The sequence below is a fragment of the Loxodonta africana genome, chromosome 13 (assembly GCF_030014295.1).
Source record: "Loxodonta africana isolate mLoxAfr1 chromosome 13, mLoxAfr1.hap2, whole genome shotgun sequence".
In the NCBI taxonomy this organism is placed as follows: Eukaryota; Metazoa; Chordata; class Mammalia; order Proboscidea; family Elephantidae; genus Loxodonta; species Loxodonta africana.
The window spans coordinates 71,246,221-71,266,670 of NC_087354.1; the positions used below are offsets into that span (position 1 = coordinate 71,246,221).

The window sequence follows — 20,450 nt, forward strand, 5'->3', positions numbered from 1 at the left end:
GCTCCTTAGAAGTGAGGATACCATGGACACACTTTGGACATGTTTTCAGGAGGAATTAATCCCTGAAAAGAACATCATCCTTGGTAAAGTCCAGAATCAGCTAAAAAGAGAAAGACCCTCAATGAAATGGTTTGGCACAGTGGCTGCAACAATGGGCTCAAACACAGCAATGACTGTGAGGATGGCGTAGGACTGGGTAAAGTTTCATTCCTTTATATATAAAGTTGTTATGAGTCAGAACTGACTGGAGGCACCTAATAACAAAAACAACAATAAATGAGTAGTTGTATCTCATTGCCATTTTAATTTGTATTTCCTAGTAACTAATGATGCTGAGCATCTTTTCATATGCTTATTTGATATTTGTATATCTTCTTTTGTCTATTTGGTTTTGACAAAAATGCAGTCAACTCATAGATGAAAGAAAAGTCTTTTCAGCAAAGAGTGCTAGAATATTTGAATATCACTATGTAAAAAAATGAACTTCAATCTTTACCTTGAGAAAAAATTAATTCAAAATATGTCATATATCTAAATACAAGATGTAAACCTACAAAACCTCCAGAAGAAAATCTTTGTGATCAAAAGTTAGAGTAAAATTTCTTGGATATGACTTCAAAAGCATGAGTCATGAAACAATAAATTAGTAAATCAAAATTTCTCCTTGATTGTAATTATATTTTCATGGGTATATACATATGTCAAAATGAATCAAATGTATACATTTGGACTTCATCAAAATTAAAAACTTCTGTGCTCTAAAAGATGCTATCAAACAACTAAAAAGAGAAGCAATAGACTGGGAAAAACCATTTGCAAAATATAAATGTAATGGACTTGTATTCATAGTATGTAAAAGGTTTTCAAAACTCAATACTAGGAAAATAAATAAGCCAATATAAAAATAGCCAAAAGATCTGAAGCTCTATCTCATCAAAAATGATATATTAATGACAAATTAGCACATGAAAAAATGCTAAAAATCACTAATTATTAGAGAAATGCAAACTTAAACCACAATAAGATACCAATACACACCCAGAAGAATGGCTCAGATTAGAAAGTCTTACTGTACCAAGTGCTGGTCTAGATGTTGAGCACACATAACTCTCATATCTCTACCGGTGGAAAATGTGAAATGGTATAACCATTTTGCAAAACAGTTTAGCCATATCTTAAAGCGTAATAGGTACACCTACTCTATGATTCAATAAGCAAACACATAATACAATGCCAGGCAGTGAGAAATGCTATACAGAAATACTGACACCATAATACAAGGTGTTATGGATTGAATTGTGTCCCCATAAAATTTCTCTTGGAATTCTAACCCCTATACCTGTGAATGTAATCTTGTTTGGAAATTGGGTTTTCTTTGCTATAGTAATAAGGCCATATCAGTGTATGGTGTGTACTAAACCTAACCACTTCCCAGTTATAAAAAGAGCAAAAATGGGGCGCGGGGCACATGCCATACGAAGATCTTAAAGAAAGATAGGAATCCCAGGGTTATAGGAGCTGAAAGAGACAGGGATCTTTACCTAGAGACCAGAGACAGAATCTTCCCTCATACCTGGTGCCCTGAATTTAGACTCCTAGCCTCTTAAATTGTGAGAAAATAAGTGTCTGTTCTTAAGAGCAACTTGTGGCATTCATGCTACGGCAGCACTGCGTAACTGAGACATAAGGCAAGCAGCTAAAGAGTAACAAATGCAGGATATCGTTGTTGTTAGGTGCTGTTGAGTCGGTTCTGACTCATAGTGACCCCATGTACAACAGTATGAAACACTACCCCGACCTGCGCCATCCTCACAATCCTTGCTATGCTTGAGCCCGTCACTGCAGCCATGGTGTCAGTCCATCTCGAGGGTCTTCATCCCTTTCCCTGACCTTCTACTTTACCAAGCATGATGCCTTTCTCCAGGGACTGGTCCCTCCCGATAACATGTCCAAAGTACTTGAGATGAAGTCTTGCCTTCCTTGCTTATATGGAGCATTGCAGTTGTATTTCTTCCAAGAAATATTTGTTCCTTCTTCTGGAAGTCCATGGTATATTCAATATTCTTCACAACACCATAATTCAAAGGCATCCACCCTTCTTTGGTCCTCCTTATTCACTGTCCAGCTTTCTCATGCATATGAGGTGTTTAAAAACACCATGACTCGCATCAGGCACACCTTGGTCATCAAAGCGACATCCTTGATGTCAACACTTTAAAGACATCTTTTGCAGCAGATTTACCCGATTCGATAAGTCATCTGACTTCTTGGCTGCTGCTTCCATGAAATCCTTGACAACTTCAGTGTTTTCTCTGTTTACCATGATGTTGCTCATTGGTCCAGTTGTGAGGATTTTCTTCTTTATGTTAAGATGCAATCCATACTGAAGGATGCAGTCTTTGATCTTCATCAGTAAGTGCTCCAAGTTCCCTTGGCTTCAACCAAGCAAAGTTGTGTCATCTGCATATCGCAGGTTGTTAATGAGTCTTCCTCCAATCCTGATGCTGTATTTTTCTTCATATACTCCAGCTTCTTGGGTATTTGCTCGCTATACAGATTGAATAAGTATGGTGAAAGAATACAACCCTGACACACACCTTTTCTGATTTTAAACCATGCAGTATCCCACCGTTCTGTTTGAAGGACTGCCTCTTTGTCTATGTACAGGCTCTTTATGAGCACTATTAAGTGTTCTAGAATTCCCATTCTTCACAATGTTATCCATAATTTGATATGATCCACACAGTCAAACGCCTTTGCGTAGTTAATAAAACACAGGTAAACATCTTTCTGGTATTCTCTGCTTTCAGCCAAGATCCATCTAACATCAGCAATGATATCCCTGTTCTATGTCTTCTTCTGAAACCACCTTAGATTTCTGTTACTTCTCAGTCAATGTACTGTTGCGACCGCTTTTGAATGATCTTCAGCAAATTATACTTGTGTGTGATATTAATAATTTTTTTGATAATTTCTGCATTCTAATAAAATATATCAGGTTCTAAAAAAACCCATAATACTTGAAATTTCATAATCCTTTTTATCTTGCTATAGATTGTATACTGTAGTTCACTCCCAATAGCACATAATCAATTTATATTCTTATTTTAAAATTGTTGTTGTTATGTGCCATCAAGTTGGCTCCAACACATAATGACCTTCTGCACAACAGAACAGAACACTGCCCAGTCCTGTGCCATCCTCACAGCAGTGGTTATACTTGAGCTCATTGCTGTATCCACTGTGTCGATCCATCTCATTGAGGGACATCCTCTTTTTCACTGACCCTCTACTTCACCAAGCATGATGTCCTTCTCCAGGTACTTGTCCTTTCTAATCACATGCATAAAGTATATGAAATGAATTCTCACCAACCTCGCTTTTAAGGAGCATTCTGGCTGTACTTCTTCCAAGACAGATTTGTTCATTCTTCTGACAGTACATGGTATATTCAATATTCTTTGCAAATACCATAATTCAAAGTCATCAATTTTTCTTTGGTCTTCCTTATTCATTGTCCAGTTTTCACATGCATTTGAGGTGATTAAAAATAATGTGGCTTGGGTCAGGTGCATCTTAGTCCTCAAAGTGTAATCTTCTGCTTTTTAACAATTTAAAGAAGTCTTTTGCAGCGCTTTTGCCCAATGCATATATAAAGCTATATATAGGGAAAATTTTATCTAAGTGGACAAGTCATTTACAAGAATCTAACAGCTGAGAACATGTTAAAGATATCACTTATTCATTAAACAAATATTTATTGAGCCCTGTTACTAACAGGCAGGCAATTTAGACACTAGACATATAGGAGCACGCAAAACAACGATCTTTAGTTTATATTCTAGTGGAGATACCAAGGTGCAAAATGGCCAATTTTTTAATTATAGGAATAACACTTAAGAAATAATGAGAATATTTTAAAGAGCCTATGTAGGACTATACATCATTTAAGTGATGAATAAGAATGAATTAGCTTAAAATGTCATTTCACCTTTATTATAAAATGAAATAATAAGTTTCAGCATCTTACCTATATATTTATATCCTTCTTCCCCATTTATAATGGGTCTTAGCCAAGTTGATTTAAGTTGTGTATTCTTAATCACATGGGCACCTAGAGGAGGATAGAGTGTGAATATCATGTCAATTGCTTTGAACTTCTTGATTAGTTCAGAATATCTTTCATGGTCATCTGTAAAAAAAAAAAAAAAAAAAAGAATACTAAAACTTAAATTCTGCTATTTGATAAAATATCTACTGTGTTTCTTCTAAGGAATGCAATTTGGATGCTAATGGTTACACTAAAAACTAAGATTTTCTTAGCCAAAGGTACTTTACCAAAAATCTTACTGTAAAGATAATTAGAAAAAATTAAGGAGTAAGATCCTTACTAATATCATCTTCAGACACTATCAATTTAAAGCAATGTAGTTTATAAAAAAATTATAGCTATGGAAAAAATCAAGATAATCAATGAACAGTATTCACATTATAAATACTAAAATATCCCCACATATTTTTATTTTTGTCAGCCTTTAAACAACAAAATCAGATTAATCTGGCAAAACCACTGAGTTAATGTGAAGTTGCAGAAACTGGAACTACTGAAAGAATTGATATTCTTAGGTTATTCTTTAAGAAAATATAATAATGTATATGCTATGGTTGATTATCTTTTTGGGGGGGACAAACGTTTAAATAGCATAGTTGCTGGGTGGCACAGTTTGCACTACTAACCAAAAGGTTGGAGGTTTGAATCCATTCAGTAGTGCTGTAAAAGAAAGTCCTGGCTGGCGATCTACTTCTGTAAGATTGTTGTTAGGTATCATGGAGTCGATTTCTACTCACAGTGATTCCATGTGACAGAGTACAACTGCCCCATAGGGTTTTCTTGCCTGTAGTCTTTAAGGAAGCAGATGCCAGGTCTTCCTCCCACTGGAGACACTGGCTGGGTTCAAACTGCCAACCTTTCAGTTAGGAGCCAAGTGCTTAAACATCTGTGCTACCAGGGCTCTTTCTGTACAATATTAGACACTGAAAACCCTATGGAGCGCAGTTCTACACTGAAACATGTGGGGTTGCCATGAATTGGAACTGACAGGACAGCAACAGATTTTAATATATGCAGGGAATTGTTCCAAGTGCTTTAAAATATGAACTCATTTAGTTTTAATATACCTATGAGGTAGATCCTGTTATTATTCCTATTTTATGTGAAGAAACTGAGGTCCAGAGACGTTTAAGTAATTTTTTCAGTCTGTAAATGATGAAATTGGACTCGGATTATCTAACGAAACTCCTATTTGTAAACACAGCTTTGTTATATGAACATGACCTTCATTAACTAGCAGATGACAATACTGAAATTAAAAAATAACTTTAATTTTGAAGTAAAAAAATACCTGGCTATGGCTCTTGGATCTCCAGTTTCTAATCTCACTTTACCAGTGTTCTAAAATTCAATGAGGCAGTCTCCTGAAACAATTCACTCCAAATGGATGAGCCAGGAGCTACTTAGATTGTAGATATCTACTTCTCTTGTGAAGGAAGGTAAGAATGGAATTTAATCCTTAATTTGTGTGCTGTCGAGTTGATTACAACTCAGAGGGAACCTTTATATGACAGAGTAGAACTGTCCTCTAGAGTTTCCTAGGCTGTAATCTTTACTGGAGCAAGTCACCAGGTCTCTTCTCCCAAGGAGTCACTGGTGGGTTTAAACCACTGACTTTTCAGTTAGCAGCTGGGCGCCTTAGCCACTGGGACACCAGAGCTCCTTAGGAAATCATATAGCTAAACTAAATACAACAAAGAAAGTAGGGGAAGAAAATAGATGAGAACCTCTCTCTTTGAAATCGTAAACAACACAAAATAAAGTAGGAAAAACTAGGAGTAATAGCAGCTGTTTAGTGTGAAAAGACCAAATCACACTTAAGGCCTCCCCTCTCCCTCCACTTTGTAGTTTTCAAATTCATTTATCTTTAAAAGAAAATGTTTAATATCATTATTTGGCAGGATTATGCTTATCCGTTTTAATCATTTTATTTTCCATAAAGACAAACGCTCCAATTTCAGGAAAAATAACATGCCTTTATTAAAATCTACGTGGCGGAGAATGTAGTACTGCCACATTCTATATTCCCGGCTTATCCTGATTGAAGACTAAGTAGAAAAACATGAAGCCCGAGGAGTGTTAAAGTTGCAAGGATAGCATGATATAACGATACCTGTAGTGTTAGACACACATTGAAGTTTTCCAGCTCAGTGTCTTGCTAATGTCACCATTTGCCATTGGGTAATGCAACTGGAGCTTTGAAGCTTAAATAAACAAGGCCCTATGAATTGTGAACAATTGTTCTTTCCTTAACGATATCTTTCAAGGTTGATTACAAATATGCATTTTCATTTTTTAACAAAATTTCAGCATGTGCTAGAAAATTCTATTTTGTTACAAGTCATTTCAAGAGAAAACAGGAATTTAATTTTGTTGCTGATATTGATAATTTTTGCTACTTATACAGTATCATTTGTTTAATACACCACTAAGTCAATACTACTATACCGAAATTAAATGTAATAATGTTATTCTCAGAACTCAAAAAAATAAGAGCTTTTTCTTAACTCTATTCACCAGGCCGTTAATGTAGTACAAATATGGAGGTCTTACATTTCTATGTGCCTATTTTTTTTTTATATAGGGTCTCTGGGAGCCTTGGTGGTACAGTGGTTAAGTGCTTGGCTGCTAACTGAAAGGCTGGCAGTTTGAACCCACCAGGCACTCTGTGGGAGAAAGATATGGCAGTCTGCTTCTGTAAAGATTACAGCCTTGGAAACCTTATGAGCAGTAATATTCTGTCCCTGTAGGGTCGCTATGAGTCAGAATTAACTCGACAGTGATGAGATTGGTTTGGATATAGGGTCTCTATGAGTCAGAAATCATTCAAAACCAGCTGCTGCAATACATTGACAGGGAACTGCCAGAAATTCAAGCAAGGTTCAGAAGAGGAAGTGGAATAAGGGATATAATTGCTGATGTCAGATGGATCCTGGCTGAAAGCAGATAATACCAGAAAGATGTTTACCTGTGTTTTACTGACTTTGCAAAGGCATTCGATTGTGTGGATCACAACAAATTATGGACAGCATTGCAAAGAATGGAAACTTCAGAATACTTAACTGTGGCCATGAAGAACCTGTACATAGATCAAGAGGCAGTTGTTGAAACAGAACAACAGGATACTGTATGGTTTAAAGTCAGAAAAGTAAAGTTTGTTAGAGTTATACCCTTTCATCATACTTATTCAATCTGTACGCTGGGTAAATAATCCAAGAAGATGGACTACATGAAGAAGAATGGAGCATCAGGATTGGAGGAAGATTCCTTAACAACATGAGGTATGCAGCTGACACAGCCTTGCTTGCTGAGGATTTGAAGCAGTTTCTGATGAAGATCAAAAACTATAGCCTTCAGGATAGATTACACCTCAACATAAAGAAACTAACAATCCTCACGACTGGACCAATAAGCAACAGCATGATAAATGGAGAAAAGATTGAAGTTGTCAAGGATTTCGTTCTACTTGGCTCTATAATCAACATCCATGAAAACAGTAGTCAAGAAATCAAACGATGAATTGCATTGGTCAAATCTGCTGCAAAAGACCTCTTTAAAGTGTTAAAAAGCAAAGATGTCATTTTGACACCCTAGCTATGGTGTTTTCACAACCAGTGCCCATGGAAGCAGCAGTCAAAAAATCAAACTATGCGTTGCATTGGGCAAATATGCTACAAAAGACTCTTTAAAGTGTTAAAGACAAAGATGTCACTTTAAGGTCTAAGGTAAGCCTGACCCATGGTGTTTTCAATCGCCTCATATGCATGTGAGAGCTGGACAATGAAAAAGGAAGACTGAAGAAGAATTGATGGCTTTGAATTATGGTATTGGTGAAGAATACTGAATATACCGTGGACTGTCAAAAGAACGAACAAATCTGCCTCGGAAGAAGTATGGCCAGAATGCTCCTTAGAAGTGAGGATGGTGCGACTATGTCTCACATACTTTGGGCATGTTTTCAGGAGGGTCAGTTCCTGGAGAAGGACATCATGCATGGTAAAAGAGGAAGACCCTCAATGAGATGGACTGACACAGTGGCTGCAACAATGGGCTCAAGCCTAACAATGACCGTAAGGTTGTCACAAGACCAGGCAATGTTCCATTCTGTTGCACACAGGGCTGCTATTAGTCGGAATCGACTCAACAGCACCTAACAACAACAACATGTGTCAGAATCAACTCCATGGAAATAAGCAATGGATAGTCCTGGCTCTGTGGCAAAAGCCCACTCAGAGCTTCCTTAACTATAAATCCAGCAGGTCATCAGGTGGTTAATTATCTTCACTGAGAGGAAACAGCAGCAGTTGAGAGCAGGGGCTCTAGAGCTACACTGGGTGTGTGCCCTGAAGCAGTTAATTAACTTCCCTCCGGCTCAGTATCATAATAAAATTGTCCACATTATATCACGACAGCAGCTTCCAGTCTTTCCCCCCCTCTTGCTTGTGCCTTGGGTGGGTGGGTGGCAAAGAAGCTATCTTCCTGACGCCATTGCCCTTTCTGGTCACTCTTCACAATATTCGGGATACTTTAAGGGTCAGCAGTTCCTGTGGAATATTGACCAGTGTCCTGGGAGTTTCTGCCAATTCCAGAAATTTTTGGTCCATCAGTGGCCCATTGGCTACTAACTGGTGTTACGATAATCTTCTTTGTTATTATTATTAGCAATAGCACCAATAAATACCTTATTTCACTGAATCTGACATTCTAGATTATGATGGCACCACCATTTTATATACCCCTAGGAATTTTATAAAGGACTGACAATTTAACAATGGCTTGCCATTGGTCATACATATAGCACAATTTCAGAGCTATTGAAATATGAAAATTAATGAAATATGGTAAAAACAAGGTATCCAGTTGCCTAACTGACAACTTCACAGGACTAACAATTAGGCATCTCAAAATCTACAAGCCAAAACCTATCCCGTTGCAAGGTTGCCTGTCTCAGTAACTAACATCCATCTAATGGCACAACCTACAAAACTGGGAGACCTCCTTGATACTTGCCTCACTCCTCAGGGCCATCATCTAGAAAATCTGTCACTTATTTTTACATAAACATATTTATCTCCTAATTGGTCTTCTTTAGACTACTCTTGGTCCCATTCATTCTTGTTTCTAAACAGCAACCATATCTGTAAAATACAAACCCAATCATACATTCTCCTAGTTATGCCCTTGCAATGGCTTCCTAACACTCTTAAAATAATGTCTGGTCCTTAGTATGACCTAGAAGGCTCTGAACCCTCTGGTCCCTGCCTCTACTTCCATCTATTTACTCTGGATTTATTTCAGCTTCTCAAAAACATCTTGCTTCCTCCTGCTTCAGAACCTTTGCAAAGGTGCTCTGTCTACCTATGATATTCTCCTCACAAACCAGTCCTTCCATCGCCTCATTGACTTCTACACCACTTTCATATCTCTCTCCAAAGTCGCCTCTGCTCCCACTCAAACTAGATGAAATCTCCACATTATATGATCTCAGAGTTATTTCTCCATGTGCTTTTCTTCCATTGCACTTATTGAAGGTTGTAATTATTTACACTATTATTTCATTAATATCCAGCTCCCTCACAAGGCTATAAGCTCTAGCAGGGCAAGATTCATGATTTTTTGCTAACCATTTAACCCCCTAGCACCTAGTCCTATACCTGAAACTTAGAAAGGGTCAATAAAGTCTTTTTAATTAATGACTGAATAAGATAATAATTGCCAGTATTTACCGAGAGCTTAGTATATAGCAGGTAGTGTGTTAACAGGTTATATGCATTATATATACGTATTGTTCTAGAGTCAATTCTGATTCCGAGCAACACTACAGGACAGATTAGAACTGCCCCGTAGGGTTCCCAAGGAATAGCTGGTGTATAATTACAGCTGCCGGCTTTTTGGTTAGCAGCCGTATGCTTAACCACTGTGCCACCAGGTTTCCGTTACGTACGTTAGCTTATTTAATCCCCAAATCACATGCAGTTTAATTTGTTGAAAATCCCATGACTTCATCATTATCATACTTTTTTTCACGACTGAAGGTAGTAAGGCACAGAGATATTACAGAGTATTTTCAAGGCCCTCCCTCTAGTGAATGGAGGAGCCAGGATCTAAACCTAATTCTGTCTAACTTCAAAGCCTGTCCATCTAACCAGGATGCCACATTGTTTTCACACATAGTTCCTGGTATCCTGGGCCTGTTAGTGGCCTCACAGGTTGCTAGTCAACTAGTGGTGGTCTCTCCCTTTGAAGCTTACTTCCAAGTTTTCTAATTCTTCAGCTGCCCCTATAAAATACAGGCTGCTGGTCAACACCATGGTTTCTCTCACAAAGCAGCGACTTACAGCTCTTTCCAGTCAGTTTTCCAATTCTGGCCTTCTCCACAAGAACTCATTTTTTGTAGGGGCTATTGCAGAACTCCCAGGTCCAAACCCCTTTTATTACCCACTCAGTTTGCTAGGGATGTATGCTTGTATAAAATCCCACAGTGTGGCCTCTTTAGTCACCTCTAGTTTTTCCTGCCTCTCAGATAAGTGAGACTCAATATACTTATTGTTCAGGGTGGTGAGTTCTTAGAGAACCCAAAATACCCTTCTCTCTCTCTCTCTCAAACTGGGCTCTATATTATTGAGAGCTTATTGCCTCCCTCCTACAGAAGTTGAACTTGAATAGTGAAGACTATTTCATGGTTCACAGTATTAAAACAAACAAAAAAAAAGTTAATTGTACAAATTTTTAAATTAGAAAGTTGGCATAAAGTTTTCAGCTTTACATTCTACTAAGGATGATAAATATAAAGACCCTCTATCATCACAATTGTTCCTTTTTTATTATTTAAAAGAAAAATTGCCATTGAGTCAATGCTGACTCATAGCAACCCTCTAGGACAGAGTAGAACTGCCCCATATGTTTTCCAAGGAGCACCTGGTGGATTTGAACTGCCAACCTTTTTGTTAGCAGCCATAGCTCTCAACCACTACGCCACCAGGGTTTCCCTTTTATTATTACTTAAGGATATTTTAACAACAAAAACAGACAAGCAACAAAATCTCAAATGGATGGGTAATACTCTGAATGGTGGAAACCTTAGACTTAGAGAAATTTTGAAATTTTCAGTTTCTTCCTAAGGTGGCTTACCTTTATCATAAATTCCAGCACCAATACAATACTCAAAAAGGGCATGTATATGAACGATTAAATTCAGAATAGTCCAAAGTGCATCACAAAGAGTGAGGTGGCTAACAAGGCTTTACCAGTGACCTTAGGTTATTGAACCAAATGGCAGAGCTAGTCATTGAAGTCTATTATCAACTAGTATTGACAAGTATGGGTAGAAATAGTTTCATCCTTTACCTTTACCCTGCGCCTGCACTGTTATGTAACTAAGTGCATCACCACTTCGGGCAAAAATGTACTTTATAGCCTTCATTCCAACATAAACTCAGTAGGCTAAGAACAATGGCAGCAGGTAATGGTTTTTACCCATCATGAAAATTATATATTCAAATGCTAATTTATCTGTCACAGGCCAATGACCAGTCATGTGACATATTCAGTATGGGGTTACATGTGAGATTGAACTGGTGGTCAAATAATTTATAACCAGCTATAAATGACCAATTTCTAAATTCTGTACTTTTAATACCATGTTACCGTTCAGTTAAATCACATTATGTTACATTCATTTTCTTTGAACTGAAATAAGTGAATGTCATACTTTTTTTGTCATGCCATTTTTATCTAAGCTTTTACTATCCATTAGTAAACTAAAAAAAAGGATACTAATTTATCAATATGAAAAATTATACATGTCTTAAACAAGGGAAAGTGGATCTAAAGACAGTCCCATTCCTGAATTAATGAAACTTCCTTACATTTATTTTTAGCTGAAATATAAGATCTTAAAGATCATTGGTGAAGGAGTAAAACATTTAGATTCAAAACCAAAGGGCAAATGGTTGAGAAGGCAGTTAAACAATATGTCACTGAATGATACAACCTGTAAAAAATAAATGCATGGACCACTGATCTTATATTAAAATTAAATACTGACAGTAATTAATTTAACCAAGTGCAAAAATGTTCATTAACACTTGAGTGAGAGTGAAGGACACAAATAAGGACATAAATTACCTAAAAATTGATAAAGTATAGCAAACAGTACCACTTTTAAGTACCCCCAGTTCATGAAAAAAGGCACACATTGTGAATTTCGCCAGACTGTTCTTTGCTATTTATCTCAAAGATTAAAAAAAAAAAAATGCGTGAAAATCATTCCTTTGATACACACCTTTATAAATCTAATCAAAACTCTATTATAAGACAGAGAATTGGGTGAACACAGTCATTTGATTTTTCAATAACCAAAGCATGGTTATTTGAAAAGGTCCACCTTTTCACTGGAGTAAATATATAGAGTTCATAAACAAATATGCTAATATTCATTTACATGTCAATTTTTAAAAAACTTTTTAGACTTCTAACCAAATTAGATACATTTTCAAGTGTTGGACAGCAAAAGCTAAAAAGACTCCCTTTTTTCTGTCTTTATGCAATTTAGAGAGAAAACACAGATCATGTCACTATACATAAAAATTTCATATAGTTTGCCCAAAACACTAAAATAATTGTGGTTAGTAATTTCAATAGAATTATAAGAATTTCTTTCAAGAGGCATTTTCTTTCTTCCAAAAGCCTTTGTGTGTGTGTGTGTGTGTGTGTGTGTGTGTACATGCAGGCATGTGCAAACATTGTCTAAATAAATGTTTGGAGTATAATGATAATTTTAAACATTCTATGTTAAAACATAAACCCTTCATTATGTCTGAAGATATGAGTCTCAGGATGGCCAGACTGAATTCATTAACTTAAATCTGACAGACTAAATACAAATGCTCCTCCCAACTTAGTTTAAATGTCCTCACTTATGAAAGTAAAAGAATAAGAAAAAATTCTTAAAACTTGAGAGCACACACTGCCAGCTTTTCCTGGGCTCACCATACGTAATTTAACAAGATACTTCTTTTCACCTTTTTTGGAAGAGTATTTTAACAAAGAAATTTACCTGCTAGGTTAAAGGTATTAAAATTCCAGTGACTAAATATAAGCACTTTTAAAATATTACATTTTGAATTATCCAGTCTCCTTGTTTTTCTTGCCATAGATTAACATTTTTTGTCATTTTCATATATATATGTATACACACATCCATATTCATAAAGGCTAGGGGTAATTACAACCCATCTTTAGGCTATTTTATTAATAATATCAGTTTTAAAAGCTTTATTGGGAAGGAAGTTGGCACTGTTTATACACATTCCATATTTTAAGTAGTATTTTCCCATACTGGATCCCTGGTGGCACAGTGGTTAAGAGCTCAGGCTGCTAACCAAAAGGTCTGCAGTTCAAATCCACTGTCCGCTCCCTGAAAACCCTATGGGGCAGTTGTACTCCATCCTATAGGGCCCTTACGAGTCGGAATAGGCTCCACAGCAACGGGTTTCCCTTTTACTTAGGAATTACATCATCCTTGCAATAAAAAATATTAACAAACACAAAAAAGATTTACCCTCCCTTTCATGTGCTTGGGACTCTTTTTAAATTCAGGAGACAAAATAATACCAAGCTATTTCATGCAATAAAAAATAAACTCCAAATAAGTGAGAATCATTTCCGATGGATTTTTCCAAGTGAAAACCAAATATATGTTTGTTTGAATAAATTCTGTCTTTAGTAACTGGAACCATTCTCTAGCTTTATGGACTTTATTTTCTAGACTAATATATATCTCAATACTAGTAAAATCAGAACTGTTGCCATCGAGTTGATTCCAACTCACAGTGACCTTACGGGACAGAGTAGAACTGCCCTATAGGGTTTCCAAGTAGCGGCTGGTAGGTCCGAACTGTTGACATTTTGGTTAGCAGCTGAGCTGCCAACCACTTGGCCACCAAGGCTCCAATACTAGCAAAAAGATCTATAATTTCAGGTCTGTTTATTGATTATACAAAAATATAATCAAACTTAATTTTTTCTGAACAAGGTTGGGCACAAGACAGAAAATGGAAAAAATTTGTTTAACAAATGTCAAATTTCCTAGCTCTGATTTATTTATAAATATCAATAAATACTAATATCTCTGGTAAAAGTTAAAATACATTTTCTTTTCTCTTCTCCTCTCTCATGATAGCTAAGAAAACCATTCTTTGATCTACCAAAAATACAAATATAACTGTATCTTTAGTCAAACATAGAAATGCCCACAATCTTGAATAACATGGAAGAATATGTGTCAGAAACAGCAAAATTCGGACCTAAATGTGAAACAGTGGCTACAGCTGACACGGATCTCCTCAGATCTTGAAGAAGATACATGTATCCTTGAAAGGAAAACTCACAATTCTGAAGGACCCCCCGCAGGAACCCTCTGACAGACTGACAACCCTAGATGTATGGATGGACTGTGGGAGAAGCAGAGACTGTAACTGAGGAGTAGCAGAGAATGTAACTAAGGAATCCAGCTCATGTTGTTGTTATGTGCCCTTGATTTGGTTCCAACTCGTAGTGACCCTATCTATGTACAACAGAACTAAACACTACCTGGTCCTGAGCTATCCTCACAATCATTGCTAAGTTTGAGTTCATTGTGGCAGCCACTGTGTCAATTCATCTGGTTAAGGGTCTTCCTATTTTTTGCTGACCCTCTACCAAGCATGATGTTCTTCTGCAGGAACTGGTCCCTCTTGTTAACATGTCCAAAATACATGAAACAAAGTGTCATCATCCTTGCTTATAAGGAACATTCTGGCTGTACTTCATCCAAGACAGATTTGTTCATTCTTCTGGCTGTCCAATGTATATTTAATATTCTTTGCCAACACCGTAATTCAAAGGTGTTAATTCTTCTTCTGTCTTCCCTGTCCAACTTTCACATGCATATGAGGTAAGTGAAAATACCAGGGCTTGGTCAGTGCACCTAAGTCCTCAAAGTGACATATTTGCTTTTGAACACTTTAAAGAGGTCCTTTGCAGGGGATATGCCTAATGCAATGCATCTTTTGATTTCTTGACTGCTGCTACCATGGGCATGGATTGTGGATCCAAGTAGAAAGAAGTCCTTGACAACTTCAATCTTCTCTCTATCATGATGTTGGTTATTGGTCCATTTGTCAGGATTTTTGTTTTCTTTATGTTGAGGTGCAATCCATGCTGATCTTTATCAGTAAGTGCTTCAAGTCCTCTTCACATACAGCAAGCAAGGTTGTGTCATCAGCTTATCTCAGGTTGTTAATGAGTCTCCCTCCAATCCTGATGCCCTGTTTCTTCTTCATTTAGTCCAGCTTCTTGCATTATTTTACCAACGTATAGACTGAATAAGTATGGTGAAAGGATATAACCCCGATGCGCACCTTTTCTGATTTTAAACTAGGTAAGCATCTTTCTGGTATTCTCTGCCTTCAGCTAAGATCACCTGCCATCACTGATGATATCCCTCATTCTATATCCTCTTCTGAACCTGACTTGCATTTCTGGTAGTTCCTTATCGGTGTACTTACTGCTGCAACCATTTTTTAATTATCTTCAGCTGAATTTTACTTGCATGTGATATTAATGACATTGTTCGATAATTTCCACATTCTGTTGTATCACCTTTCTTTGGAATGGGCACAAACATGGATCTCTTCCAGTCAGTTGGTCAAGCAGCTGTCTTCCAAATTTCTAGGCATACATGAGTGAGAGCTTTCATCGATTCCCAGAGCCTTGTTTTTTGCCAATGCCTTCAGCTTGGACTTCTTCCTTCAGCACCACCAGTTCTTGATCATATGCTACCTCCTGAAATGGTTGAACGTCAACTAATTCTTTTTGGTACAGTGACTCTGTGTATTCCTTCCATCTTCTTTTGATGCTTCCTGCACCATTCAGTATTTGCCCTAGAATCCTTCAGTACTGCAACTTGAAGCTTAATTTTTAATTCAGTTCTTTCAGCTGGAGTAAAATACTTTACTTTGTCTTCTCGTGCTGCCCTTTGAAATCTGTTCAGCTGTTTTATGTGATCGTTTCTTCCTTTTGCTTTAGGTACTCTACATTCACAAGGAAGTTTCAGAGTCTTTTATGACATTCATTTTGGTCTTTTCTTTCTTTCATGTCCTTTTCACAACCTTTTGCTTTCTTCATGTCTGATTTCCTTGATGTTATCAAACAAATCATCTGGTCTTTGGTCATCAGTGTTCAATACATCACATATATTCTTGAGATGGTCTCTAAATTCAGGTGGGATATACTCAAGGTCATACTTTGGCTCTTGAGGACTTGTTTTAATTTTCTTCAGCTTCAACTTGAATTTGTACATGAGCAGTTGATGGTCTGGTCCACAGTCAGCCTCAGTCCTTGTTCTAACTCATGATATTGAGCTTCTCCATCATCTTTTCCATAGATATAGTCGATATGATTCCTGTGTATTGCATCTAGTGAGGTCCACACGCATACAGGTATACCTACTTTTATTGAGCTTCACTTTGCTGCACTTTACAGATATGTTTTTCACAAATTGAAGGTTTGTGGCAACCCTGAATGAAGAAAGTCTATTGGTATCATTTTTTTCAGTAGCATGTACTCACTTCATGTCTATGTGTCACATTTTGATAATTCTCACAATATTTCAAACTTTTTCATTATTAGTATATCTGCTATGGTGATTTATGATCAGTGATCTTTGATGTTACTATTGTAATTGTTTTGGGGTGCCATGAACCATGCCCATATAAGAAGGCAAACTTAGGGGAGGGCGGAGCCAAGATGGCAGACCAGGCAGACGCTACCTCGGATCCCTCTTGCAACAAAGACACGGAAAAACAAGTGAATCGATCACATACATAACAATCTACGAACCCTGAACAACAAACACAGATTTAGAGACGGAGAACGAACTAATACGGGGAAGCAGCGATTGTTTCCAGAGCCTGGAGCCAGCGCACCAGTCAGGTACAGCACGAGCACAGAGAGCTGCTCCACCCCCATGAACTAACCCCGGGAGGGGGACCAGCCGGTTCCGCGGGCGGCGTGGGACGCAGCCGGTAGGAGAAGTCCCCGGGAGGCAGTGACTGGTCTCGGAGCAGGAAGAGCAGTTTCCCAGCCGGGCAACCGTCCCGCCGGGATTTGGACTGGATGCAGGTATGGCATAAACACGGAGAACTGCTCCACCCCCCTGAACTAACCCCGGGAAGGGGCCCAGCCGGGTCGCGCGGGCGGCGTGGAACGCAGCCGGTAGAAGTCCCTGGGAGGCAGCGACTGGTATTGGAGCGGGGAGAACAGCGTCCCAGCTGGAACACTCGGTCACGGCACAAGCACGGGGACCTGCTCCACCCATCTGAACTAACCCCGGGAGGAGGCCCAACTGGTTTTCGGAGGCGGCACGGCCACGCGGCTGGAGGGACGAGAAGTCCCCGGGAGGCAGCGACTGATTTGGAGTCGAGAGTGCACCATCCCAGTAGGGGAGCCTTGACGCTGGGCGTGCGGCTGGAAGCAGAGGATCTGACCGTGACTCCAGCGGGCCAGACCCCCCAGGGGCAATCTCCACACAGCCAGCACACATAGGCAACGCGCCCGCGGAAATCTCAGATATAATAGTCATTCCAAGCAAGACAAGCAACTCTGGCTATATTCTGAGGTGCTACTCTCCTATATCTCGGTTCCCTCCCCCACCCTCCCCAGGCGGCTTCATTAACATCCGAAGAGCCTGAGCCAGAGGGAGAACTCTGATAGGGATCTGACTGCATTTTTTTTAGCGGATTTTCTGGAAAAACTAGTTTCCCAGTGATGGCTCCGAGACAACAATCCATATCAAACCACTTAAAGAAACAGACCGTGACAGCTTCTCCAACCCCCCAAACAAAAGATTCAAAATCTTTCCCAAATGAAGATACAATCCTGGAATTACCAGATACAGAATATAAAAAACTAATTTACAGAATGCTTAAAGATATCACAAATGAAATTAGGATAACTGCAGAAAAAGCCAAGGAACACACCAATAAAACTGTTGAAGAACTCAAAAAGATTATTCAAGAACATAGTGGAAAAATTAATAAGTTGCAAGAATCCATAGAGAGACAACATGTAGAAATCCAAAAGATTAACAATAAAATTACAGAATTAGACAACGCAATAGGAAGTCAGAGGAGCAGACTTGAGCAATTAGAATGCAGACTGGGACTTCTGGAGGACCAGGGAAACAACACCAACATAGCTGAAAAAAAATCAGATAAAAGAATTAAAAAAAATGAAGAAACCCTAAGAATTATGAGGGACTCTATCAAGAAGGATAACCTGCGGGTGATTGGAGTCCTAGAACAGGGAGGGGGGACAGAAAACACAGAGAAAATAGTTGAAGAACTCCTGACAGAAAACTTCCCTGACATTATGAAAGACGAAAAAATATCTATCCAAGATGCTCATCGAACCCCATTTAAGATTGATCCAAAAAGAAAAACACCAAGACATATTATCATCAAACTCACCAAATCCAAAGATAAACAGAAAATTTTAAAAGCAGCCAGGGAGAAAAGAAAGGTTTCCTTCAAGGGAGAATCAATAAGAATAAGTTCAGACTACTCAGCAGAAACCATGCAGGCAAGAAGGGAATGGGACGACATATACAGAACAATGAAGGAGAAAAACTGCCAGCCAAGGATCATATATCCAGCAAAACTCTCTCTGAAATATGAAGGCGAAATTAAGATATTTACAGACAAACACAAGTTTGGAGAATTTGCAAAAACCAAACCAAAGCTACAAGAAATACTGAAGGATACTGTTTGGTCAGAGAACCAATAATATCAGATATCAACACAACACAAGGTCACAAAACAGAACGTCCTGATATCAACTCAAATAGGGAAATCACAAAAACAAACAAATTAAGATTAATTAAAAAAAAAATACACATAACAGGGAATCATGGAAGTCAATAGGTAAAAGATCACAATAATCAAAAAGAGGGACTAAATACAGGAGGCATTGAACTGCCATATGGAGAGTGATACAAGGCGATATAGAACAATACAAGTTAGGTTTTTACTTAGAAAAATAGGGGTAAATAATAAGGTAACCACAAAAAGGTATAACAACTCTATAACTCAAGATAAAAGCCAAGAAAAACGTAACGACTCAACTAGCATAAAGTCAAACACTATGAAAATGAGGATCTCACAATTTACTAAGAAAAACGCCTCAGCACAAAAAAGTATGTGGAAAAATGAAATGGTCAACAACACACATAAAAAGGCATCAAAATGACAGCACTAAAAACTTATTTATCTATAATTACCCTGAATGTAAATGGACTAAATGCACCAATAAAGAGACAGAGAGTCACAGACTGGATAAAGAAACACGATCCATCTATATGCTGCCTACAAGAGACACACCTTAGACTTAGAGACACAAACAAACTAAAACTCAAAGGATGGAAAAAAGTATATCAAGCAAACAATAAGCAAAAAAGAAGAGGAGTAGCAATATTAATTTCTGACAAAATAGACTTTAGACTTAAATCCACCACAAAGGATAAAGAAGGACACTATATAATGATAAAAGGGACAATTGATCAGGAAGACATAACCATATTAAATATTTATGCACCCAATGACAGGGCTGCAAGATACATGAATCAAATTTTAACAGAATTGAAAAGTGAGATAGATACCTCCACAATTATAGTAGGAGACTTCAACACACCACTTTCGGAGAAGGACAGGACATCCAGTAAGAAGCTCAATAGAGACACGGAAGATCTAATTACAACAATCAACCAACTTGACCTCATTGACTTATACAGAACTCTCCACCCAACTGCTGCAAAATATACTTCTTTTTCTAGCGCACATGGAACATTCTCTAGAATAGACCACATATTAGGTCATAAAACAAACCTTTGCAGAGTCCAAAACATCGAAATATTACAAAGCATCTTCTCAGACCACAAGGCAATAAAACTAGAGATCAATAACAGAAAAACTAGGGAAAAGAAATCAAATACTTGGAAAATGAACAATACCCTCCTGAAAAAAGACTGGGTTATAGAAGACATCAAGGAGGGAATAAGGAAATTCATAGAAAGCAATGAGAATGAAAATACTTCCTATCAAAACCTCAGGGACACAGCAAAAGCAGTGCTCAGAGGCCAATTTATATCAATAAATGCACACATAGAAAAAGAAGAAAGAGCCAAAATCAGAGAACTGTCCCTACAACTTGAACAAATAGAAAGTGAGCAACAAAAGAATCCATCAGGCACCAGAAGAAAACAAATAATAAAAATTAGAGCTGAACTAAATGAATTAAAGAA

General features: G+C 37.8%; 1 protein-coding gene across 1 annotated transcript in view; it reads right to left on the bottom strand.

Annotated features, from left to right (window-relative positions):
• Positions 1-20,450, bottom strand: part of LOC135233039 (IQ domain-containing protein M-like) — a 302,634-nt gene that overhangs the window by 128,184 nt on the left and 154,000 nt on the right. The window contains exon 5 of the mRNA XM_064296152.1: positions 4,031-4,192. Coding sequence (XP_064152222.1) covers positions 4,031-4,192 — 162 coding nt within the window. The remainder of the gene's footprint in view (positions 1-4,030; positions 4,193-20,450) is intronic.